We start from the raw sequence: 19,737 nt of genomic DNA, 5'->3' as shown, positions 1-19,737 counted from the left end.
AGTTGGCCAAGTGGTCGTTCTCCAGATTTCTTGGCACAACTTGGTGAGCACGTCCAGGGCAGCATCTATTAACTGAAATATATCAATTGGTATACCATCTATTCCTGGAGCCTTAGGATGGTTTCTAAAATTTCAGACTGTCTTAAAAGTTGCCAGGTTTATATCTACTGTGTGGGAAATACTCTTATATGACATAATGATCTAATAACTGACAGATACTTGTAATTCTAAATATCTTGACATATTTTGTCTCTGCCTGGCATGAGGTTCAGAGTCCGTGATGGTAGCCCCAGCCTTACATCTCTGCCTGTATTCCTTCTGTATAGATTCTCTTTCCTACTGCTCCCAGCACCATTTATTGTACACTTTTCCTTTCATGGCCGCATTATCACCCACACCGGTGCTTCTCTGCCTTGTTTTCAGGCCCGTACACCGCAGCATTAGCGTGACTCACAATAGTGGTAGACAGGGAGAGTGAGGACCGAGAATTGAGAATAGGCAGTGCCTACGAGGAGAGGTGTGGAAACAGATGTAAATGCAAACTGAAGAAGTCCTTTCTATAATGTTGATATGCCTCAAAGAGGATATTGATTGACCTATGTATTAGAATGCTCACTTGAAACTGATAAATGGGCTATTGGTGAGGAATTCTCAGACCTAGAAGAGAAAAAAGTGCAGGTGACATGAAGGCAGCCTTTTCTGACCTCAGCTAACCCCACCCAACAACAGCATCCACAGTACAGAATCAGTTCCTCTAAGGCCAGACATGTCCCTGGGTACTTCACCTCTAACACCAGCTCTCAGGGCTCTCACTAGATCCAATAATCTGTTACAGTGGCCACACAGAACTCACAGAGCCATAACCACATTTATGGGTTTAGGTCAGCGTTACATAGCTCTCAGTTCTGCCAGTTGTGGTATGTCCACCACCAGTTTTCCAGTAAGCTTGGACAGAGGCCACCAGTTCAGGCTCTGGCTTCACAGGGTAGCAGTACTCGTTCGGCTCCGTCTTATGTCTGTCTCCACTCTGTCTACTGCTGCATTCCTTGTTCCTACTCACACATCCAGGTCCCAGTCTGTCTAGCACAGGAGTCTCAGGTACTGAAGACATGTACTGCATCTCTACCACTTCTTCCTTGCCAATAGTGTAATTCCCATTTTCTGCTACTAGTTCATATTAAACCGATCCCCTCATCTACTGATTGAGTTAGCGTGTTCCCACATTAGCCATGGGGTGAAAACCAGAGGCAGTGACCTAAAAAAGGTATTTTTTTTACAATAAACTCACTACACTATAGTTAATCATCTCCAAATTCTATTATACACTCATGAAAATCCAAAAAAGTGAACAGTAGGTTTAAATATTTTTTAAATATACTTGGACCAGGAGGCTCATCATCAGAACAGAGCATGGAAGTACTGAATTGTTCAAAACTAGGAAAGGAATGTGTCAGGGATGTGTCCTGTTTCCATACCTTTATATGTGGGACAGATCATTCGAGAGTCTGGACTTTATGAGAAGACGTGTGACATCAGGATTGGAAGAAGAATCATCAACAATCTGTGTTAGGCAGATGATACAGCCTTGCTTGCTGAAACTGAGGAGGACCTGAAGCATTTGCTGCAGAAGGTCAAGGAAGATTGAAGCACAATATTAAGAAGACAAAGATTCTCACCATGGAGCCATTTGGCAGCACCATGATGGATGGAGAAGAGATTGAAGTTGTTAATAATTTCTGCTTGGTCGGCTGGGTCAACCCTCTTGGCACTAGCAGTCAGGAGATCAAAAGACTAATTGCATTGGGAAAGCTGCTGTCAGGGACCTCTCCAGAATGCTGCGGAGCAATGATGTCAGTCTAGAGATTAAGGTCTAGACTATGGTCTTTGCAATTACATACTATGTATCAGCTGGACATTGACTAAGGATGACAGAGAATAATTAATGCCTTTGATTTGTGGTGCTGGAGAAGAGTCTTAAACATACCATGGACTGCCACAAGAACAAATAGGTCTGTCTTAAAGAGGGTGAAACCAAGTTTCTTCTTGGAAGCTAGAATTCGTCTCACATACTTTGGGCACTTGACCAGGAGAGACTGGTCCTTGGAGAAAGACATCATCCTTGGAAGGTTGAGAGACAATGCCGGAGAGGAAGACCCTGGATGAGATGGATTCACACAGTAACTGGGACATTGGGATTATGTGTGTCAGAGTGAGTGAGACTGGTTCAGTATAGGGCAAGGTTCAGAGATGTTGGACTTAGGGTCACTGTGAATCACAGGCGACTCAATGGCACACAACAGCAACAGGCTTAAATACTAAAAAGAAAGGTTATGCATGCCGTTCCATCCCTAGATATTTACCCAAGGAAATCAAAGTGCATGTCCACACAAGACTTGTGTACAATTCTTCAAAGTAACCTCTACCTAGAAACAACTCAGATGCCCATACCATAATGTGAACAAACCTCAAACACAGCGCAGAACAAGAGAAGCCAGACCTTAAAAACAACAACAACAAAAAAAGGCAACCTTTCTTATCCAAAAGAGATTGGCACAAGGACCCCACTCTAGTACCAAAATTTGAGAATGGCAATTTGAAGATATTGACATTTGCTTATGCAAAGTGCATAGCTTCTTATCATTAAAATCAGCTCTAGATGGCTTATATTTAATCCAGTATAAATGCCATGTAAACAGCACTCTCCTTCCTCTTAGCCTTTGAAGGATTGCAATTGCTTTTCCCCCTCAAATATTTTCATTCTGTGAATGTGAAACCCATAACTACTGAGGGCTGACTGCACATACTGTCTAATTTTATTTATATAGATTTTAAGACAAGGAGAACTAATTTTTTTTCTCTTTGCATTTTTAAAAATTTTTTAAAATTCATTTTACTGAAAGTTTACAGACTTAGGGTTTCCAGTCATTCATTTTTGCACTTTTTCCCCTACCAACCCTTTCCCCCTCAATTCACTCTTCTCCTTGAAAAGAAAGAAAACCTCTTTCATTGTTATGCAATCCCTCCCCCCCTTCCCCCACCCCAAGTCCACTCCACTATGCAGCCTTCTCTCCAGACTTCTGTAATGACAAGAATACACATTCATATATCACTTTTAACAGTTCTCTCCCTCATCTGTTTCAATGTAATATACATCATTCCTCCCTTCCTTTCCTGTCTTCCCTCAACCCTGATGTCCTGTTTTACAACCGTGACCCTATGCAATGTTTTTCCTTTTGTGACTGAGATATTTCACTCAGCATGATGAAAGAGAAGCTCTGGTATATTCACACAATGGAATACTATGCAGCACTGACAAACAAGGAACTCATGAAATATTATGCAAAATGGATGACCCTGGAGGAGAACTCATTTCTAAAGGCAAATCAGTGGTTGCTTAGAGTTAAAGGTGGAGATTGAATGTCAAAGAACAGGAAGGAATTTTTAGGATGATGGAAATAATCTGTATGTAGATAGGACTAAATTGCATATTCTATGTAAATTATACATCAAACAACAAAAAATTACAATACTCTGTAAATTATAATAATCTGAGACAGCTAAAAATGTAAAATTTCTGTTATTCTTTCATCTTTCAGAAATAATCTTTGATGGTTTATGTTTACCACTTCATGTGCATTTTAGGTTTTGCCATTTTCTCCCCTTTTCCTTCTTTTATTCTCTCTCTCCACTATTTAGGCATACAACCTAAAGCTAATAAAATTTTACAAAGAAGCATTCGATGCAAATTTATTGGAGAAATTTCTTCCAATGTAATACCTAAAGTATATCAATCTACAATCTAAAATATAGTTGTTATGGTACATACATTTTGGTAATTAAAACTTAATTATCTGTGAACTTCTTTCAGTTTTATAAAGTGCTCTGACATTACATTACATCATACCTTCCCAGAGTTATTTACATCCCATTTTGTATTGGATGAAGATTAACTAAAAAGTAGAGGAATAAACGAAGTGATTTTTTTTCTGTGTTCACTCTTGTCCTCTCTTCAGTCATTTTGTAAAACACCTTTCCTCCTCATTAATCTCTCTGAATAATCAGTCACTAGATGCTAACTAAACCAATCAAAGACTAACTTTCAAATGATATATGATGAAAATTTTATAGTCTGACCATTTTTAGGACATAAATATCTTAATACTTTTCATATCTACATTCACACAATGCTTGATAGCCAGTGTTTGTTGACTACAAACACAAGTACTGTTTTTGAAAAATAATGATGTCCTGTGCATCTGCTCATAACTTCTGAAGTGTGTTTCTAAAATGCTTCTTGCAGCTTTTCACAGAACTTGATCATTATTTTTTTTGCTTTATTTGAAAAACATTGAAAAAAAAAAATAGTAACCACTCAAAAGTACTTTTTCTCATCACCCCGTGCCACACTTCTAAGAAGTAATTACTACCAAAAATGTGATATGCATCTTTTCTGATTCTTCTCGCTATAAATTTGTACAGGCTGTAGTTTTTTTTTATTATCTGTGTTATGCAAATTGACATCCAATGTGTGTGTGTTGGGAGCTTTTTTATTTGTGTTTTTTTCATTTTGTTTATTATTTAGGATAACACAGCTTCCAAGTCAGGAAGCTTCCGAGTCTATAACTCATTGTCAAGTCAGTTCTGTCTCGTCGTTAACCCTCTTAGGACAGAGTGGAACTGCCCCTTAACGTATCCAAAGTTATAATAATCTTTACCTACTCAGACAACCATATTTTTCTCCCACAGAGATTCTGGTAGATTTGAACCACTGACCTTTCAGTTAGTAGCCACGTTTTTAAGCCGCTGTAAAGCCAGGCTCTAGTACGTATAGAAATACCTCATATATTTTATAGGAGGTTCCGGTGGCTAAGTGGTAAGGAGTTGTGCTGTCAACTTAAAGGCTCAAATCCCTTAAAGTTTCAGTCTCCTCCTATGTGATTAACAGCCTCTGAAAACCCTTTAGCGAGTCAGCTATAAATTGGCGCCAACTTGGCAGCACATCACAACAACATCATCATCGTATTTTTTTATGGTTCTCTAATATTCTAGGTTCCACAGTTTTTACCACAAATTTATTCAGCCATTTCCTTTGTTTGGAGACATTTTTTGCTTATCTAATATTCTGCCAGTAAAATATTGCTGTGCTGATGAACATACAGTTGTACAAACTCATTCAGCTAACTCATATCCAGTGAAATCCGAACAAGATTAAACATTCTCTCCTTCACTTTACCTAACAGTTTTCATCCTTGTGTGCGTTTTAAGAGGATTATTGCTAGTATCTAGACTTTTCTTTTTAATTCAAATAATTGTAACTATACCACTATTCAAATATCGTCAATTATCTTCTGTCGGCAGAAGTCTGAAGCAGGTAGTATGAATGAAATAAAATAGTATATCAGATGTATTCCCTTTGGGAACATGATGCTTGCTTCAGACTTCTGCCAGTGGAAGATACTGAATAAATATTTATTCAATAAATATGCAAATATGTTAAATAATTAATGAAATCATTTCAGTATTTCAATAAATATTTATCAAGTGAATGTGTACTTAGGCCAAGAGATTTTTGAAAGAAAGCCTTACTAGCTCCTTTGGGACTACACATTATCCTTGACTTGATTAGCTCATGGCACCTCGTGTGTCTCATCAGCATAGAATTGTGCTCCATATGCTTCTTAGAGGCATATTTTTCAGAAGCAGATCACCAGCTATTTCTTCTGAGGCACTTCTGGGTGAGTTCAAACCAGCAACCTTTCTGTTAGCAGCAAGAATAAACCGCATTTGAACCACCCAGGGACTCTTCCCTTAGAATTTACTGTTACTGTTCTCTACCGTTGAGTCAGAACTGATCCAAAGCTGACCCTCCATTGGGTTTTCAGAGGCAGTGTATAACATGGGAGGAGATTGCCCATCTTTCTTCCTTAGAGCAGCTGGTAGATTCGAACCTTAAACCTTTGAGTTGGCAGTGCACCTCTTTACCACTAGGTCAGTATATAGGTCTTAAAGATGATTCTAGGGATGTTCTTTAGGGGAAGTGTCTAAGAGAAAAGAAGCATTACTTGGAGACTTTTTATGTAAGTTTAACTCTTCCTAAAGAACAGTGAAGTAGTCTTCTAAAAAAAAATATTCTGTGTGTGGATGGAGATAGAAAAAACCAACTTGAATGAGAAAACCAAAGAATGTGTATAAGAAGTACCACTGTATGTAAACCTTAGAGAAGATAGTTGGACTGAGAAATGTATAGATGTAGTTGTAACAGTGATGAGCTAATTCTTGACCCTGATAGGGTTAAAAATAAGTCCTTTATCTTGAATAATGGTAACATGTTAGCATATTTTTCAGGAGTTTTCATTTGGTAACTTGTTTAGCACCTTTAAAATGTTTCCATTATCATGAGTCATTCTCTTCCTGAAAACAGTGTCTTGTTTGTAGGATCATTTTACGTCTCCGGATGAGTATGATGACCCTACTGTTCTCTATGAAGCCATTGTATCTCACGAAAAGAACCTCGTCATCGCCCACGAAGGGGATCCCGCGTGGCGGAGCGCAGTCCTCGCCAACTCTCCCTCCTTGCTGGCTCTGCGGCATGTCATGGACGACGGCACCAATGAGTATAAAATCATCATGCTCAACAGGCGCTATCTTAGCTTCAGGGTCATCAAAGTACGTGCTCCAGGCCTTTGTGTCTGGAAAAAACAGAGCTTAGATTGTGTGATCCAAACTCTAAAACATGACCGAAAGCTTTTTCAATGGAAAACAGTAACCATACTACATTCATAGCTGTTGTTTATAAGCCATTGATTTATTTTGTCAATATTTCACTCATCCCTCTTTTATTAACTTTTTTTCATTTGCTTATTTTCTTTTTGACAATGAATTATCCATGATAAATAATATCTGGGAACCATCTCAAAATATCAGCACCATATTGCTAATAATAGGTTGCAAAATAATGCTGTGGCTTGTGCATAATCGTGATCCCTGGCTGTTTCACATGGTCCACTCTTAACTATGCCTGGTTTGTTATTACTGTTAGCAAACACCTCGGACTTTGGGAGGCTTAATATTGGATTTTATTTTGATAGTCTATAATACATTCATTTTTATCTGTGTCAGTTAACTTGTAAATATTAGAAACTGTATTTCAGATATCAATATTTTCTACTGTGATTTGTGTCAAAAATATCTCTTAGCTCAATTAAAAAATTTAATGCTTCTCCAGTTTGAAAAGCAAAATGGTCTCCAGTTTGTTTCATATTTTTACAAAACAGGGCAAAGTCAGAAATTCCCTGGGGTTTACTATCTAACAGCCTGATGAGGACAACGAAAGCTAGATGTCTCCTATTCGGATATGACTTCTACTCGCCTCCTAAGCTTTACAGTTGGTTAACATAATGCATTTACGTCCTTTCCATTTCTGTCCATCTGTTGATAGGAATTTTATTATTGAGCCTTTTACCATCGTTCTGTGTGTTCTTTTTAGGTTAACAAGGAATGCGTCCGTGGCCTTTGGGCAGGGCAACAGCAGGAGCTTGTGTTTCTTCGCAACCGTAACCCAGAAAGAGGGAGCATCCAAAATGCCAAGCAGGCTCTGAGAAACATGATAAACTCCTCGTGTGATCAACCTATTGGCTATCCAATCTTTGTCTCACCCCTGACAACTTCTTACTCTGACAGCCATGAACAGCTTAAAGAAATTCTTGGAGGCCCTATCAGTTTGGGGAATATCAGAAACTTCATAGTATCTACTTGGCACAGGTGAACAATGGGAAAGCATTTTTCAGTGATTATACCTGACTTTCTTATCCCTTAAATAGTGTGTGTTAGCTTATTGAAAAACTACCAGTGTTGTGACGGCACAAAATACCCTTATCATGCCTTAATTTCAGGAGATGAAACAGACCATTTTATGCAGTTACTCCCACTGTTCTAGTATTTGGTAGACTTGTGATTAGTTCCTACTTGTTTAATTTTTTAAAAATATTTTCATATCTTGGTTGCAAAATAATAGGCATGCATTTAAGAGTGACAAGTAGCTAACTGAACAGTTCACAGTTTTGACCCAAGTGCTTGGGGCCAACACAGCAAGTTAAGGGAAGCACCTTGGATACTTGTGGGAATTACTTTCTTCTGTTTTATCACTGTTCTCACAGTAGGGGGAGCACTCTCTATGCCAACTCTCCGGGTTGCATCATGTAGAGATACTGCTGCCTTTTTGAACAGTTCCTGCACCACTTTAAAACAGACAGTGCTTTTGTTCCTCCTCTGCTCTTTGTCTCGTAAATTATGAAGATTGATATTAGAACATCATAGTTTGATAGATGATGAAGTAAACCATAGAAAGGAGAACGGTTACCTGAGGGTTCTTTGGATTCTTAAAATAGAAGTCAGGAGAAATGGGACGAGTCAGAATGCTATTGTAATTATCAAAGCTTAAAGAAAACTATTTAAACAGCAAATTCTCTTAAATAGATGTTATAAATTCTTGAAATACACAACAGTTAGTATATAAAGTTCCACTGTTTTAGCATCCTTCTCAAATGGAAGGTCAGTGTTATTCAAAGAATTTTCCTCTGCACCCCCCACCTCTAAAACAAATAAAAATCTGTTATGCTGGATTTACCTTGAAGAGATTAGATCCTTGACCTGTAAGGAAATGCACAGAGTGCCTGAAAAGGTACATCTCTCACCGGTCCTGGCAGCTCAGGGCAGCTCAGGAGTTGGTTGACTGAGGGGTTTTCTGGGCCAGTCAGGGACAAACAAAGACAATGTATTGTCCTGCAGAGGAAGTATAAGAAGAAACAGAGTGGCAGAGCTCTTAGACCGTTCTCTGAAAGCATAGCAGACTTTTTTTTGTCTTGATAGTTATTATATTACAAAGATTTTTCAATGATAAATATTTGAAGTACTAATAGTTCAGAGAAGAAGGGGGAAAAATAAAATATCTGTCTTGAATGGACCTTGAAAATAGTGCTTTCTGTTGGGTACTGTACCTAGGTTAAGGAAAGGTTGTGGAGCTGGATGTAACAGTGGTGGCAATATTGAAGATTCTGATACTGGAGGTGGGACTTCCTGTACCAGTAACAATGCAACAACTGCCAATGATCCCCACAGCAATGTGTCCCAGGCAAGCACTGGAAATCCAGGGCAAGGGGGCACGGGACTCCACCCACCTGTCACAGCTTATCCTCCAACACTAGGTAATGTGAACAAACTTTGTGACTGTAGCTTCATGGTTGTGTTTTCAGTATCTTCTTCTTGTTGTTGAGTGCCATCAGGTTGGAACCAACCCATGGCTGACACTCTAGCATGTTATTCGAGGCAATAAATTACCTACGAGGAGATTGCCCGGCTTTCTTTCGCAGAGCAGCTGGTCAGTTCGAATCGCATACCTTTGTGTTGGCTGTGCAGTTCCTTCCTTACCACTAAGCCACCAGAGCTCTCATGCTTTCAGCATACGGGATGATTATTACCTAGTAACTCTTTCACTCTTAATTTCTTATTCTTAATTACCATAGACACACATCTAAAGAGTCACATCAATCCACTGGAGAAGGGATGCAGAAGAACCTGCTATTCAGTGTCATCAGTAAATCATGTTTAGAATTAATTACTTAATGTATATGAAAATTACAGTGTACTAATCGCTGCCTCTGTCAGCAAAGCAGTGTGTAGTTGGAATGGACTGAAGTGGCAGTGACACTGTACTCCAGAGCTTGCCAGGGAATAGGCTCTTAATGATTGTGAGCTCATTTCCATGAGACATTTGATGAGCAGTCTCCTCCCATGTAATTAACGGCCTCTGAAAACCCACTGGAGGGTCCGCTGTGATTCGGTGCCAGCTCTACAGTACACAACAACAACACAGTGTGTTAAAACGTGAAAATGTATCATTTATTCTAAACTTAAGTCCTGATATTTGCTATAAATTATTTAATTAGTATTTCCTTCTGCCCCAGAATTTTCATTTTAAAAAGCCTTCAGCAAATACAAATTATAAAATCCATATAAGAAAACAAATCTCTTCTATTTGTTAGTTTTTAGTAGCTTTTAAAAGTTTTAAGCATAATCAGATGCTGAACAGTTACTCTGAAGCAAAGATAAAAGGGTGAGGTGACAAACCTGTTTACTACAAGTGAGAGATCTGGAATTAAGGGAATGTTAGAACATTGTAGAAAATACCTCTGGACAATATATGTAGTAATTGTTAAATTGGAACATAACTTGCTATGTCAAGGTTCTCTAAAAAATAGTAAAATATTTTTTAAAAAGTAATAAGTGTACCATCAGTTTAATGTAGGTTAATATAGTTATCCTAAGTGATAAATACTGGCTGGCTATTATAAAGTCACCAAGAAACTGCATAAGCAGGAAGGTCTTAGAGTTGTATTAGAACTGTCGCACTTGAGGTCAATGTGTGCTGCCCTTCTCTCTCTCCTAGGCACTAGCCACAGTGCTCACTCTGTGCAGTCGAGCCTGGTCAGACAGTCCCCTGCTCGGGCCTCCGTAGCCAGTCAGTCCTCGTACTGCTACAGTAGCCGCCACTCATCTCTCCGGATGTCCACCACCGGATTCGTGCCTTGTCGGCGCTCCTCCACCAGTCAGATATCCCTTCGAAATTTACCCTCGTCCATCCAGTCCCGCCTCTCGATGGTGAACCAGATTGAGCCCTGCAGTCAGAGCGGCGTGGTCTGCGTGCAGCATGGCCTGCCTTCTTCCAGCAGCTCCAGCCAAAGCATCCCTGCCTGCAAGCATCACGCCCTTGTGGGCTTTCTCGGGACAGACGGAGGTCAGAGTAGTGCCTCCGATGCACAGCCAGGCAACAGCTTAAGTCCTGCCAATGCTTCACACGCCAAAAAGGGGGAAGTGATTTACAGAGTCCAAGTGAGTACTCTCAGACATCTTCCTTTGCTCTTTCTGTTACCTGTTTGTTTTCATTTCTTTTGGCCCCATAGAAGGACTCTTGTTAGATAGATACAGTTTATGTTACTTAGTCTGAAGACAAAAACACTTTGGAATAGTGGGGTGGGTGTGTGTGAAGTCCTTGCCAGCTTAAAAAAAAAAAAAAACAACTAAAAAAATACCCCAACAACAAACAAAAGTAAGCAAGTCTTGCAGTTGTGGTGTTTGCTCCCTATTCAGCTACTATTAGCCATTGCAATTAGGTCTACCAATAGACTGAAAGGAATTTGAGAGGCCACGCTCTAGGATGGTTTTTATACCTTGTGGGCAACAGAAAACAAGACTGAGTTTTATGAGGTAATCACAAAGACAAGTTCAGAATTCGGTGCTTCTTTGTCAACAAGATAAAAAGAGTTGGAAATGAACCCTATTTGTTTACAATCTAGATTGTGGATCCCAGTCAAATTTTGGAGGGGATCAACCTGTCAAAAAGGAAAGAGCTGCAGTGGCCAGACGAGGGAATTCGGTTAAAAGCCGGGAGAAACAGTTGGAAAGACTGGAGTCCTCAGGAAGGCATGGAAGGCCATGTAAGTTCTCTTCAGAAGCCAGCTGCCTGGTGTAGATCATGCTTATGCACGACTTACATGTGACAGTCTTACGCCATCAAGTCACTAAAGCAAAAGCTATAAAACTGTATTTTCTTTAAAAAAGAAACTATTAAAGCCAATAAAATTTACTTGATAATTAAACCTAAATATGTGAAAGCTGAATTTTTCATGAATTTACATATAAACAAAAACTAAGCCCACTACTACTGAGTCGATTCTGACTCTTAGCAGCCCTTTAAAGACAGAGCAGAACTGCCCCCAGAGCATTTCCAGAACTGGTAATCTTTATGAAACAGAAGACCACATCTTTTTCCCTCATAGCAGCTGATGGGTTTGAACTGCTGACCTTTTGATTAGCAACTGAGCTGTGTAACCACTGTGCCATCAGGGCTCCTTAAATTTATACCTCTCACTTTGATTACCGTCAAGTCAATTTCTGACTCATGGTGAGCCTCTGTTCAGTTTCCGAGACTGTAAATCTTAGAAGAGGCTGTCCATAAGTTTGCCCTTATGTTTCTATTTTTTTTAATGTCTTTTTAAGATAAGATAGATGATTATACCTATTTGAATCTGTTAAAAACTGTTCTTCACAAATCACTTATTTTATTGAAACAAAATTTTATATAAAGTCCTTTGTTTCACTTTTCTTTTTCCTCAGCCTATCCAAAAGAGTGGGTCGGTTCCCCTGTGTCCCTTACATAGACTACATTACAGAAAAAGTAAAAACTATCAAGTATCTCTTGGCATTGAACTGACATTCTTAAATGACTGACTTTTGAGCAATTCTAGAAGTTAGAGGCAATTAGATTTAAGTCCCTAGCCACATGTGGCTATTTAAATACAAAGGTAGTAAATTTAAATGCAGGGCAATTAAAACCATATCTAAAGCATAAATATTTTATGTATTTTACTATTATATTTTTATAGTAATGTTGAATGTATTCTATAGTTAGTAGACTAATAGAATGACCATTCAATTTTTATTCCTTGGAGATTCTGTTCTGTTCTACCTGTCTAGTTTAAAACTGTTTTGATTTTAAGCAAACATGTCTGCAATCTGACTCCCACCAACTCTTTATCATACTGCTTTAGGTTTTCTATAACAGTTTCAGCAAGATTTAGTTTATGCTTACACTTTCTGACAAGTTTGATTTATAAGTGTCCTTTGAATTGCTACTAATCAATCTTTGTATCCTGCTTCTTGGTGAGTGCCGCACATCCTCAGTAAAGTGTAAGAATTCATGACTGAGAGTTCTCTGTCACTAACCTCTGGTTTTGTTCTGAACCATTAGGTGATTCACCGATGGGTGCCTTGCAGCAGAGATCCAGGTACTAGATCCCACATCGACAAGACAGTGCTGCTGGTCCAGATTGATGACAAATACGTGACTGTAATTGAAACTGGGGTCCTAGAACTTGGAGCCGAAGTGTGAGCCAGTGTTTTGGAATGACATTTCTCTCCCCTCTCAATTCTGAGACATTGGAAAAAGAGGAGAAAGCAGAAGATGCCTGGAGGCGTCACCTTGATTCTCTGAGGAAGAGACTTGAAATCATGTGGTTAAGGCCTGTCCTCCCCCCTTCACCCTGACTTCTGTCACTGTCTCCATCCCCAAATAAAGCAGAAATATTTTTTTAAGTTAGCTATCAAGGAAGCATTTTGCATGAAGGATAAAGTTCTGTTCATCCTTAAGAAAAGTTTTTCCTATGCACTGCCTATGCTTTAAATCAACAAACTCTTCGTTTCTAAACTACGATGTCCTATTTTTCTAATTTCTTTGCCAAAAATAATTGCCATGTTTTGTCATAGAACATGAAATCCATTGACCTTAATTTTTAAAAACAGACCAGTGTACAAACCTTCAGTTTGACATGTAGCAGTATAAAAGTTAACTTGTACAGTGAGAGACTATGAACAGACATAGATTTATCTTACTCCTTGAGCGCTAAAATGTTTAATGGAAAAAAAAACTGCACTAATTTTTTTACAGCAATGCACTAAAGTCTGAGATTGCTCAGAACATTTATTTATATATAAAAATAAAAGACCATTATTTAAATTGCCTTTGGGATTAACCCTCTCCCTTTCCTTATAAAGATAGGTAGCAGGATGTTTGCTGCTCATCTTGCTTGTAGTCTGTTCTTCATGCTGGTCCATTGGATGTTTTCTTTCAAATGAATAGTAGATCTCGAGATGTACATGGCTTCCTTGCTGACATGGCCTGGCCGTCACAGAACCGACTCACCGAACACTCCTGCCAGCTCGTGGGTCCACACGGCAGATCCATTCAGATGCGGTGCGCCCTGGCGACTCCTCTCTGCTCCAGGAGCAGGCTCTGCTGGGGTCGAAGAAAAGCCTTCTGTTTTTCAAAGACAGAAAAGATGAATTTAAAGACAAGATTGTCCTTTGTTGAAAGAGTTCTTAGCTCTTGATGTTCTTTACATGCAGTTCAGTTAATCAAGTGAAAATGTTCCCCAAATGGTGCGATTCTTACTGTTGTGTCTCCCTATTCCTCCCCTCTTCTTTTTCTATTACTTGAATTTTGTTTCCTGTAATTTATAGTGTGAAGCTGTAATTTCAAATATTTATAACTGTGAAATTGACCTAATTCATATATTGTCTCATAACTTTAAATTTTATTGGTTTTTAAAATGTATATTCAGGGAAATATATAACTCAGATTTATAACTGAGTTAGATGGGAACAGCAATTTAGAGTTCATCTGCAATTTTATTTGGTTTAAATCTTTAGGAAAATTTTCATTTTGATGTGAAACTCCAAAGGTGAGTTGTACATTTCATCTGAGCATTTAGTAGCAGCCTTCATTCGACCCCGACCCCGTGAATGGAAAGAAAGGAGGAACAGGGGAGATAACTTCTAATAATCTGTTACTTAGCACAGTTTATTGAAACATTAGTATTTCAAGGGAGCACAGGAAGCATAGACCATAGGAAGCTGTGCTGCAAACCCAAATGCAGCACCTTCATAGTGATTCTGACCACCAAGAGCTCTGTGGTAGGGAGACAGGTGGTCTCCTCCTCTGCTGTTTACAGCCTTGGAAACCCACTGGAGGTCAGCGAGGAGTCAGTTCCAGCACGTGGCAGTGAGTTTTGAACCATGTTTCAAGTCATCTGTAGCCATATGTGGCAGCTGCCTACCCTACCGGAGGAGCCCAGGTGCTGATGTAGATTTCACAATACAGCTTAACATTACACTAGAGGAAGGAAAACTTAACAAAGAGTTAATGTACCTATCTTGTTTCATTTCCATTCTAAAACCTATTGATTTTCCTTTTTTTTCCCATTTTAAAATTTTGTAATAATGCAGTGCCCAGTGTGCCTGACTGATGTTAATGCTCCCCCAGACGTAAAGTATTAGTAAAGACAGTAGTAAAAGTTATTTTTTAATTTAGTAACTCCACACTTGTCAAATGGCTGGCTGAACTGCACAACCTTTCTAAATTGACTATTTTAAAATGTGTTTTCCTGATACTGTCGTTCTATTAAATCTGTATTTGTCTATTGGCAAATGTACAGTATGCCCTTAAAGTTTAATGTGATTTTCTCCCCAAAAGGAATTTTCTATTTATGGATAGCTATACATAAATATATTTGCACATATTTACATGTGGGACAGTGTAGAATTTTACAGATCTTTTCAAAGGAATTATGCTCTTTGCTGCTTATTTTGTCTCCAAAATGACCCTTAGCCTTTTATGGTCATTGTTTAAATGTGAGAGTAGATATGATCTTAGTTCAAAGACAATTTCTTTTCAGTCATAAGCTAAATAATTATTTCTGTCCTTAACCCCACCAGCCAGAAAAATTTAACTCATTACACATTCTGAAAAGCATGTCTCAAATTTTATAAGAATTTACAAGAATTATTTGGTTGGTTTTTTTTTTTTATCTTCAGGAACAGCTAATAGAACATTTTTTCAAAGTGAGCCAAAATTTTGTCAGTAAATACTTGAATCAGAAACCTCAGAGAAGACCTGTTCTCTAATCAGTCAAAAATGAAGTCTTTTTAAAAAAAATTAGCATGAGTTTCTCTTAATTGCATAAGAGGAAACAGTGATAAAACTTTGTTTTAAGAGTGAGCAGACCTAAGCTATTCTGCCTAAATATAAACACACATTCTCATTAAATTGACCACACCCATTGGGTTTGTTTAGTTGTTGCTTTCTTTGTTGTTGTTGTTTTTAAATAGGTGTTTGGAGTCCCTGCTTAACCTTTTTCGTTAATGTGCCATGCTTTCAGTGCCGCAACCTCTCTTGGCCAGGCGCTCACAGCGACCCCCCCCCCCCCATCAAGTTCTGGAGGTGGCAAACCTTGATGGAAAGAAACAGCCCACAAAAATTCAAACCACTGACTTTTTGATAACACACCATGCAGTTGGCCACCAGAGCTCCTCTGTTGTTCAGTGGTATCTTTCATATTTGTTGCATTTCAGAGTTTAGTTCTTAATTGCCAAAACTGAGAGTTCCATAATAAAAACACCAGCTTTCTAATTGTTTTCTTTCAATAGAGTTACAGTATTGATTTCTTTCTATTTTGTCCTTACTTGATTTGTATTTCTTGCCCCTTATGAGAAAAGAACAATCTTGAAATGAATTATGTTAAGATTGGGATTTGGGGTTTTTTTTTCTCCCTACTAATTTATTGGCAAAATTATTTTATAACTCCACATTCTAACAATAAGCTTTTGGTTAATCCCCCAATTTATAACTTAGATATGTCTTCTATTTACATCATTTTCAATACTTGATGAAACTTTAAATGCTGACTTTTTGCTAAAGAACTCTAATTTTTCTAATGTCTAGATTAATAGAAAATAGTGCTATTTAAGGAACTGGAGAATTGATGAGACTTTTTTAAGGTAAGAGAAATAGATTGCTCTTTAGGAATTCTTAAAGAACTTAAGTGCTCTATCTTCTTTGATTTCCATTATTGGAGAGTGAAAATCCATTGTATTTGAAGTATTTTTAAAAATATTTCGAGTATATCACAGCTACTTCTACTAATCTTTGAAACAAGTAGTCAGACAATATTTTTATCCTCCTTGAAATATGGAATATTATTCTATATACCAAATATAAAGCAATCAATGTACAAGTTTTTATTTCAAAAACTATTGCTCATGAAGAGGATATATTTTCCTTCTTGCTTTAATTTCTAGTCCCTCTCATACCACCAAGACATCTTGTAGTCTCATATCTCAACAAAGGTAATTTAACCTTATCGAATCTCACTTTGCTTCTGAGCAGTATCCTTCTACCTCTGCTTAGAAAATTTTCATTTGGTTGCTTGCTGCATTAAGTCATTTGTCCAGAGCTGGGACTTGGAAAATTCTGATTTACCCACTGTCTAAGATAGTCTTTTCCCTTTAACTAATATTCAAGGATCTATTTTCCTAAATAAATACATGACTTAAGAAAAAGATAACTTAGTGATTTTGTGTGAAAATTCTTTGAGTTTATATTTCCCAGCTCTTGGTAGGTGTCAGCAAATTGGTTTCGACTCATGGCAACCCTCGAGACACATTAGAACCGCCCAGTAGTTTCTCTGGGATGCAGTCTTTGCAGGTTTTTCTTCCGCTGAGCCGTTTGGGTGGGCCCAAGCTACCCGCCTTTTGGTGAGCAGCTAACCTTGTATTTGCGAGCTGTTACTATAAACTGCTGCCCAGGTTGCTCATTAGTTTTGTATTTATTTCTAATTCTTTTGTTCAGAGTATGGGCAAAGCCCTTGCTGGGTTTTTTGGTTTTTTTAATTCCTCAGTATTCAATCTAATTCTTTTTTGTTTTGTTTTGTAATTGTGTAAATTTCTTTTGTACAGAAGCCTAGTTCATTTTTTTTTCTTTCATATGATATATTCTTTAGATAAGATACTAATTTTTCCCCCCTTGAGGCTTTTCCTTTTATTCCAAGATGAGTGGAAAAAATAATTTTTTTTAAGACTAAGATGGTACATGGAACCTGACCTAATGTTCTAAATTCATGGGACTATGAACTTTCTGTTTCAGTCTGAGGAAAGAGGAAAATTATATATTATCATATGTTTATCTAGGCAGTGTTAGTTTTACTATTATGTTTGTTATGTGTACCTTTTTTATTAAAAAAAAAAAGACAAAACAGAAGCCCCTCATTTCTCTTAAAAATAAATGGGCCTTCTCCTTTTGATCTTGTTACATGTTTTGATAAGAACTTTATTGGGAAGGAATTAAGTGTACAAGTAGACCAGATTGGTTATGAATGGAGTATTAATTTTGCTTCTAACAGGGTATTTTAGGCTTTGATCTGTCAAACACTATGTAAGCAGAATTTCTCTTTATTCCTCATTCAGCCACATAGCGTTCCTAAATCAAGAACATTTTATTTGTGTGCTCAACTTTATTATCTGTCATTTCATGGAAGCAACATAGCATTCTTTGAGTAATCAGAGATAATTGTCACCATGAGGCTTTATGCAGATGTTATTCTAAGGCATTTTATACCTATTATATAGGTTGATACCTTTTTTTTTTTTTCATATGCCTCTGCTCTGAACCTGACCATTGACCCAGGGTAACCATGATGGAAGAAATAAATGTTATCTTTGTCACTGAGATAAGAATGAACTCCTTGCTGTTACTTACACAGATAAGGTAACACCCCGGGATTCAGAACAGGCTCAGAGGAAGGATGGCTGCTCTGGATGACTCTTGGGGTTAGTGCACGGGAGGTTGTCCCTGAAGTGTTATATACAAAGTTTGAGAGAGAGTGGGAGGGAGAGGGGGAACCATATTTGCTTATGCTTTTTAAAAAGCTATTAATTTTAAATAAAAATAAATTGTAAGCATTGGTTAAATTATTTGTAAGTCTGGCAATGAGCTCTGCATGAAGAAATACAAGGAGTGCTGACAGCTAGTTGTAGGAAGGTAGATGTGAGGAAGAGCAGTGAGTGCACCTTTTCTGATGATGGGCTTTAAAAGTATTCATTGCCTCTACCAGCATTCGGCTACAAACCAGAGATAAGGGGTGTGTGTGTGTGTGTGTGTGTGTGTGTGTGTGTGTGTGTGTGAGAGAGAGAGAGAGCGCACGCACTGTTGTAAACACAAGTGTATATATTTCATTTGTTTAAAACAAAACAAAAGCTGAGATTTCTCCCAGTTCCCCAAAAAAATATATTGCATCAAAATACAGTATTGACAGTGCAAAAAACACTGAGGAAATAAATTGTTTTTTCATTTGCCTCTGTCCATTTTTGTGAAATTATGAAAAACTGGGGTATACCATATTAAACTTTGCATGGCATGGTATTAAAAAATGCTTACTTCTGAAATCTTAAGTGGAAGCTTTGGTTTATGAACATATGATTATGCTCAGAATAGATCAGGTATGTACATCTTTCACACTTGGTAGGCAAGGTGATAGCATCTGAATGGAATATATTAATTATGCAATATTAGATGGAAAATAGAAGGTGATAAAAATGTACTCTGTTTCACACTAAATTACAATATGTTGCTGATTGCCATTGAGTCGAGCATGACTCGGAGTGATCCTATTAACAAAAGACGTGAAGTCTTTCTAGAACTATCGTCATTTCTCAAAGTTTGTAGAGTTTCCAGAAGCAAGCCACTCTTGCTATAGAAAAAGGAAGTAACATCTGAATTACAATCATTAAAGTCTAGCTAGAATGAACTTGTTTGGAGTATATCTAGACTGGATACTAACCCATTGATTTCACAAATAATACTTAAAGTGCAAACTGACTTCCGATGAAAACAGACATGTTCTCCTGAATTGAATCTCTTATTAGCTCCATCTCACATACTTTGGGTATGTAGCCAGGAGAGACAGGTCCTTGGAGAAGGACATCATGCTCAGAAGGGTGGAGGGACAGCAAAGGAGAGGAAGACCCCTGGTGAGCTGGATTGATATAGTAACTGGGGCCAGGGGGGTTGGTGTGTGGGAATTAGTGAGACTGGCAGGGCAGGGTTCAGAGCTGCTGTACACAGGGTCACTATGGGTCGCAGGTGACTCAGCGGCATAATAACAGTGAGCCTTTACTGAGTCATTTCTCCTATTCCATATCTGAGAAGATCGAGATTATTTGCCATCCTTGTGTCCAACAATTCCTTCTCAGCAGATCACTGTGGCATGGCTGAAAATACAATGACCATTAATTTTAAAGGATGGTATTTCTCACATTGGGCAAGGAAATGGGAAAGATCTGAAGTGAAAA

General features: G+C 38.1%; 1 protein-coding gene across 2 annotated transcripts in view; it reads left to right on the top strand.

Moving 5' to 3' along the window:
* PCNX (pecanex homolog (Drosophila)) overlaps positions 1-13,147 on the top strand; it is a 223,353-nt gene extending 210,206 nt beyond the window's left edge. For both annotated transcript variants that reach the window (XM_006884726.1, XM_006884725.1), the window contains 6 exons: positions 6,436-6,666; positions 7,487-7,761; positions 9,001-9,203; positions 10,445-10,887; positions 11,352-11,492; positions 12,806-13,147. In XM_006884726.1, the coding sequence (XP_006884788.1) occupies positions 6,436-6,666; positions 7,487-7,761; positions 9,001-9,203; positions 10,445-10,887; positions 11,352-11,492; positions 12,806-12,946 (1,434 nt within the window). In that variant the 3' untranslated portion in view covers positions 12,947-13,147. The remainder of the gene's footprint in view (positions 1-6,435; positions 6,667-7,486; positions 7,762-9,000; positions 9,204-10,444; positions 10,888-11,351; positions 11,493-12,805) is intronic.
* Positions 13,148-19,737: the final 6,590 nt, after the last annotated feature.

Source organism: Elephantulus edwardii, unplaced genomic scaffold, assembly GCF_000299155.1.
Source record: "Elephantulus edwardii isolate Elephantulus edwardi_28Jun2011 unplaced genomic scaffold, EleEdw1.0 scaffold00037, whole genome shotgun sequence".
Taxonomy (NCBI): domain Eukaryota; kingdom Metazoa; phylum Chordata; class Mammalia; order Macroscelidea; family Macroscelididae; genus Elephantulus; species Elephantulus edwardii.
Note: the sequence above shows the minus strand (reverse complement) of the source record. Positions and strands in the feature narration are given on the sequence as shown.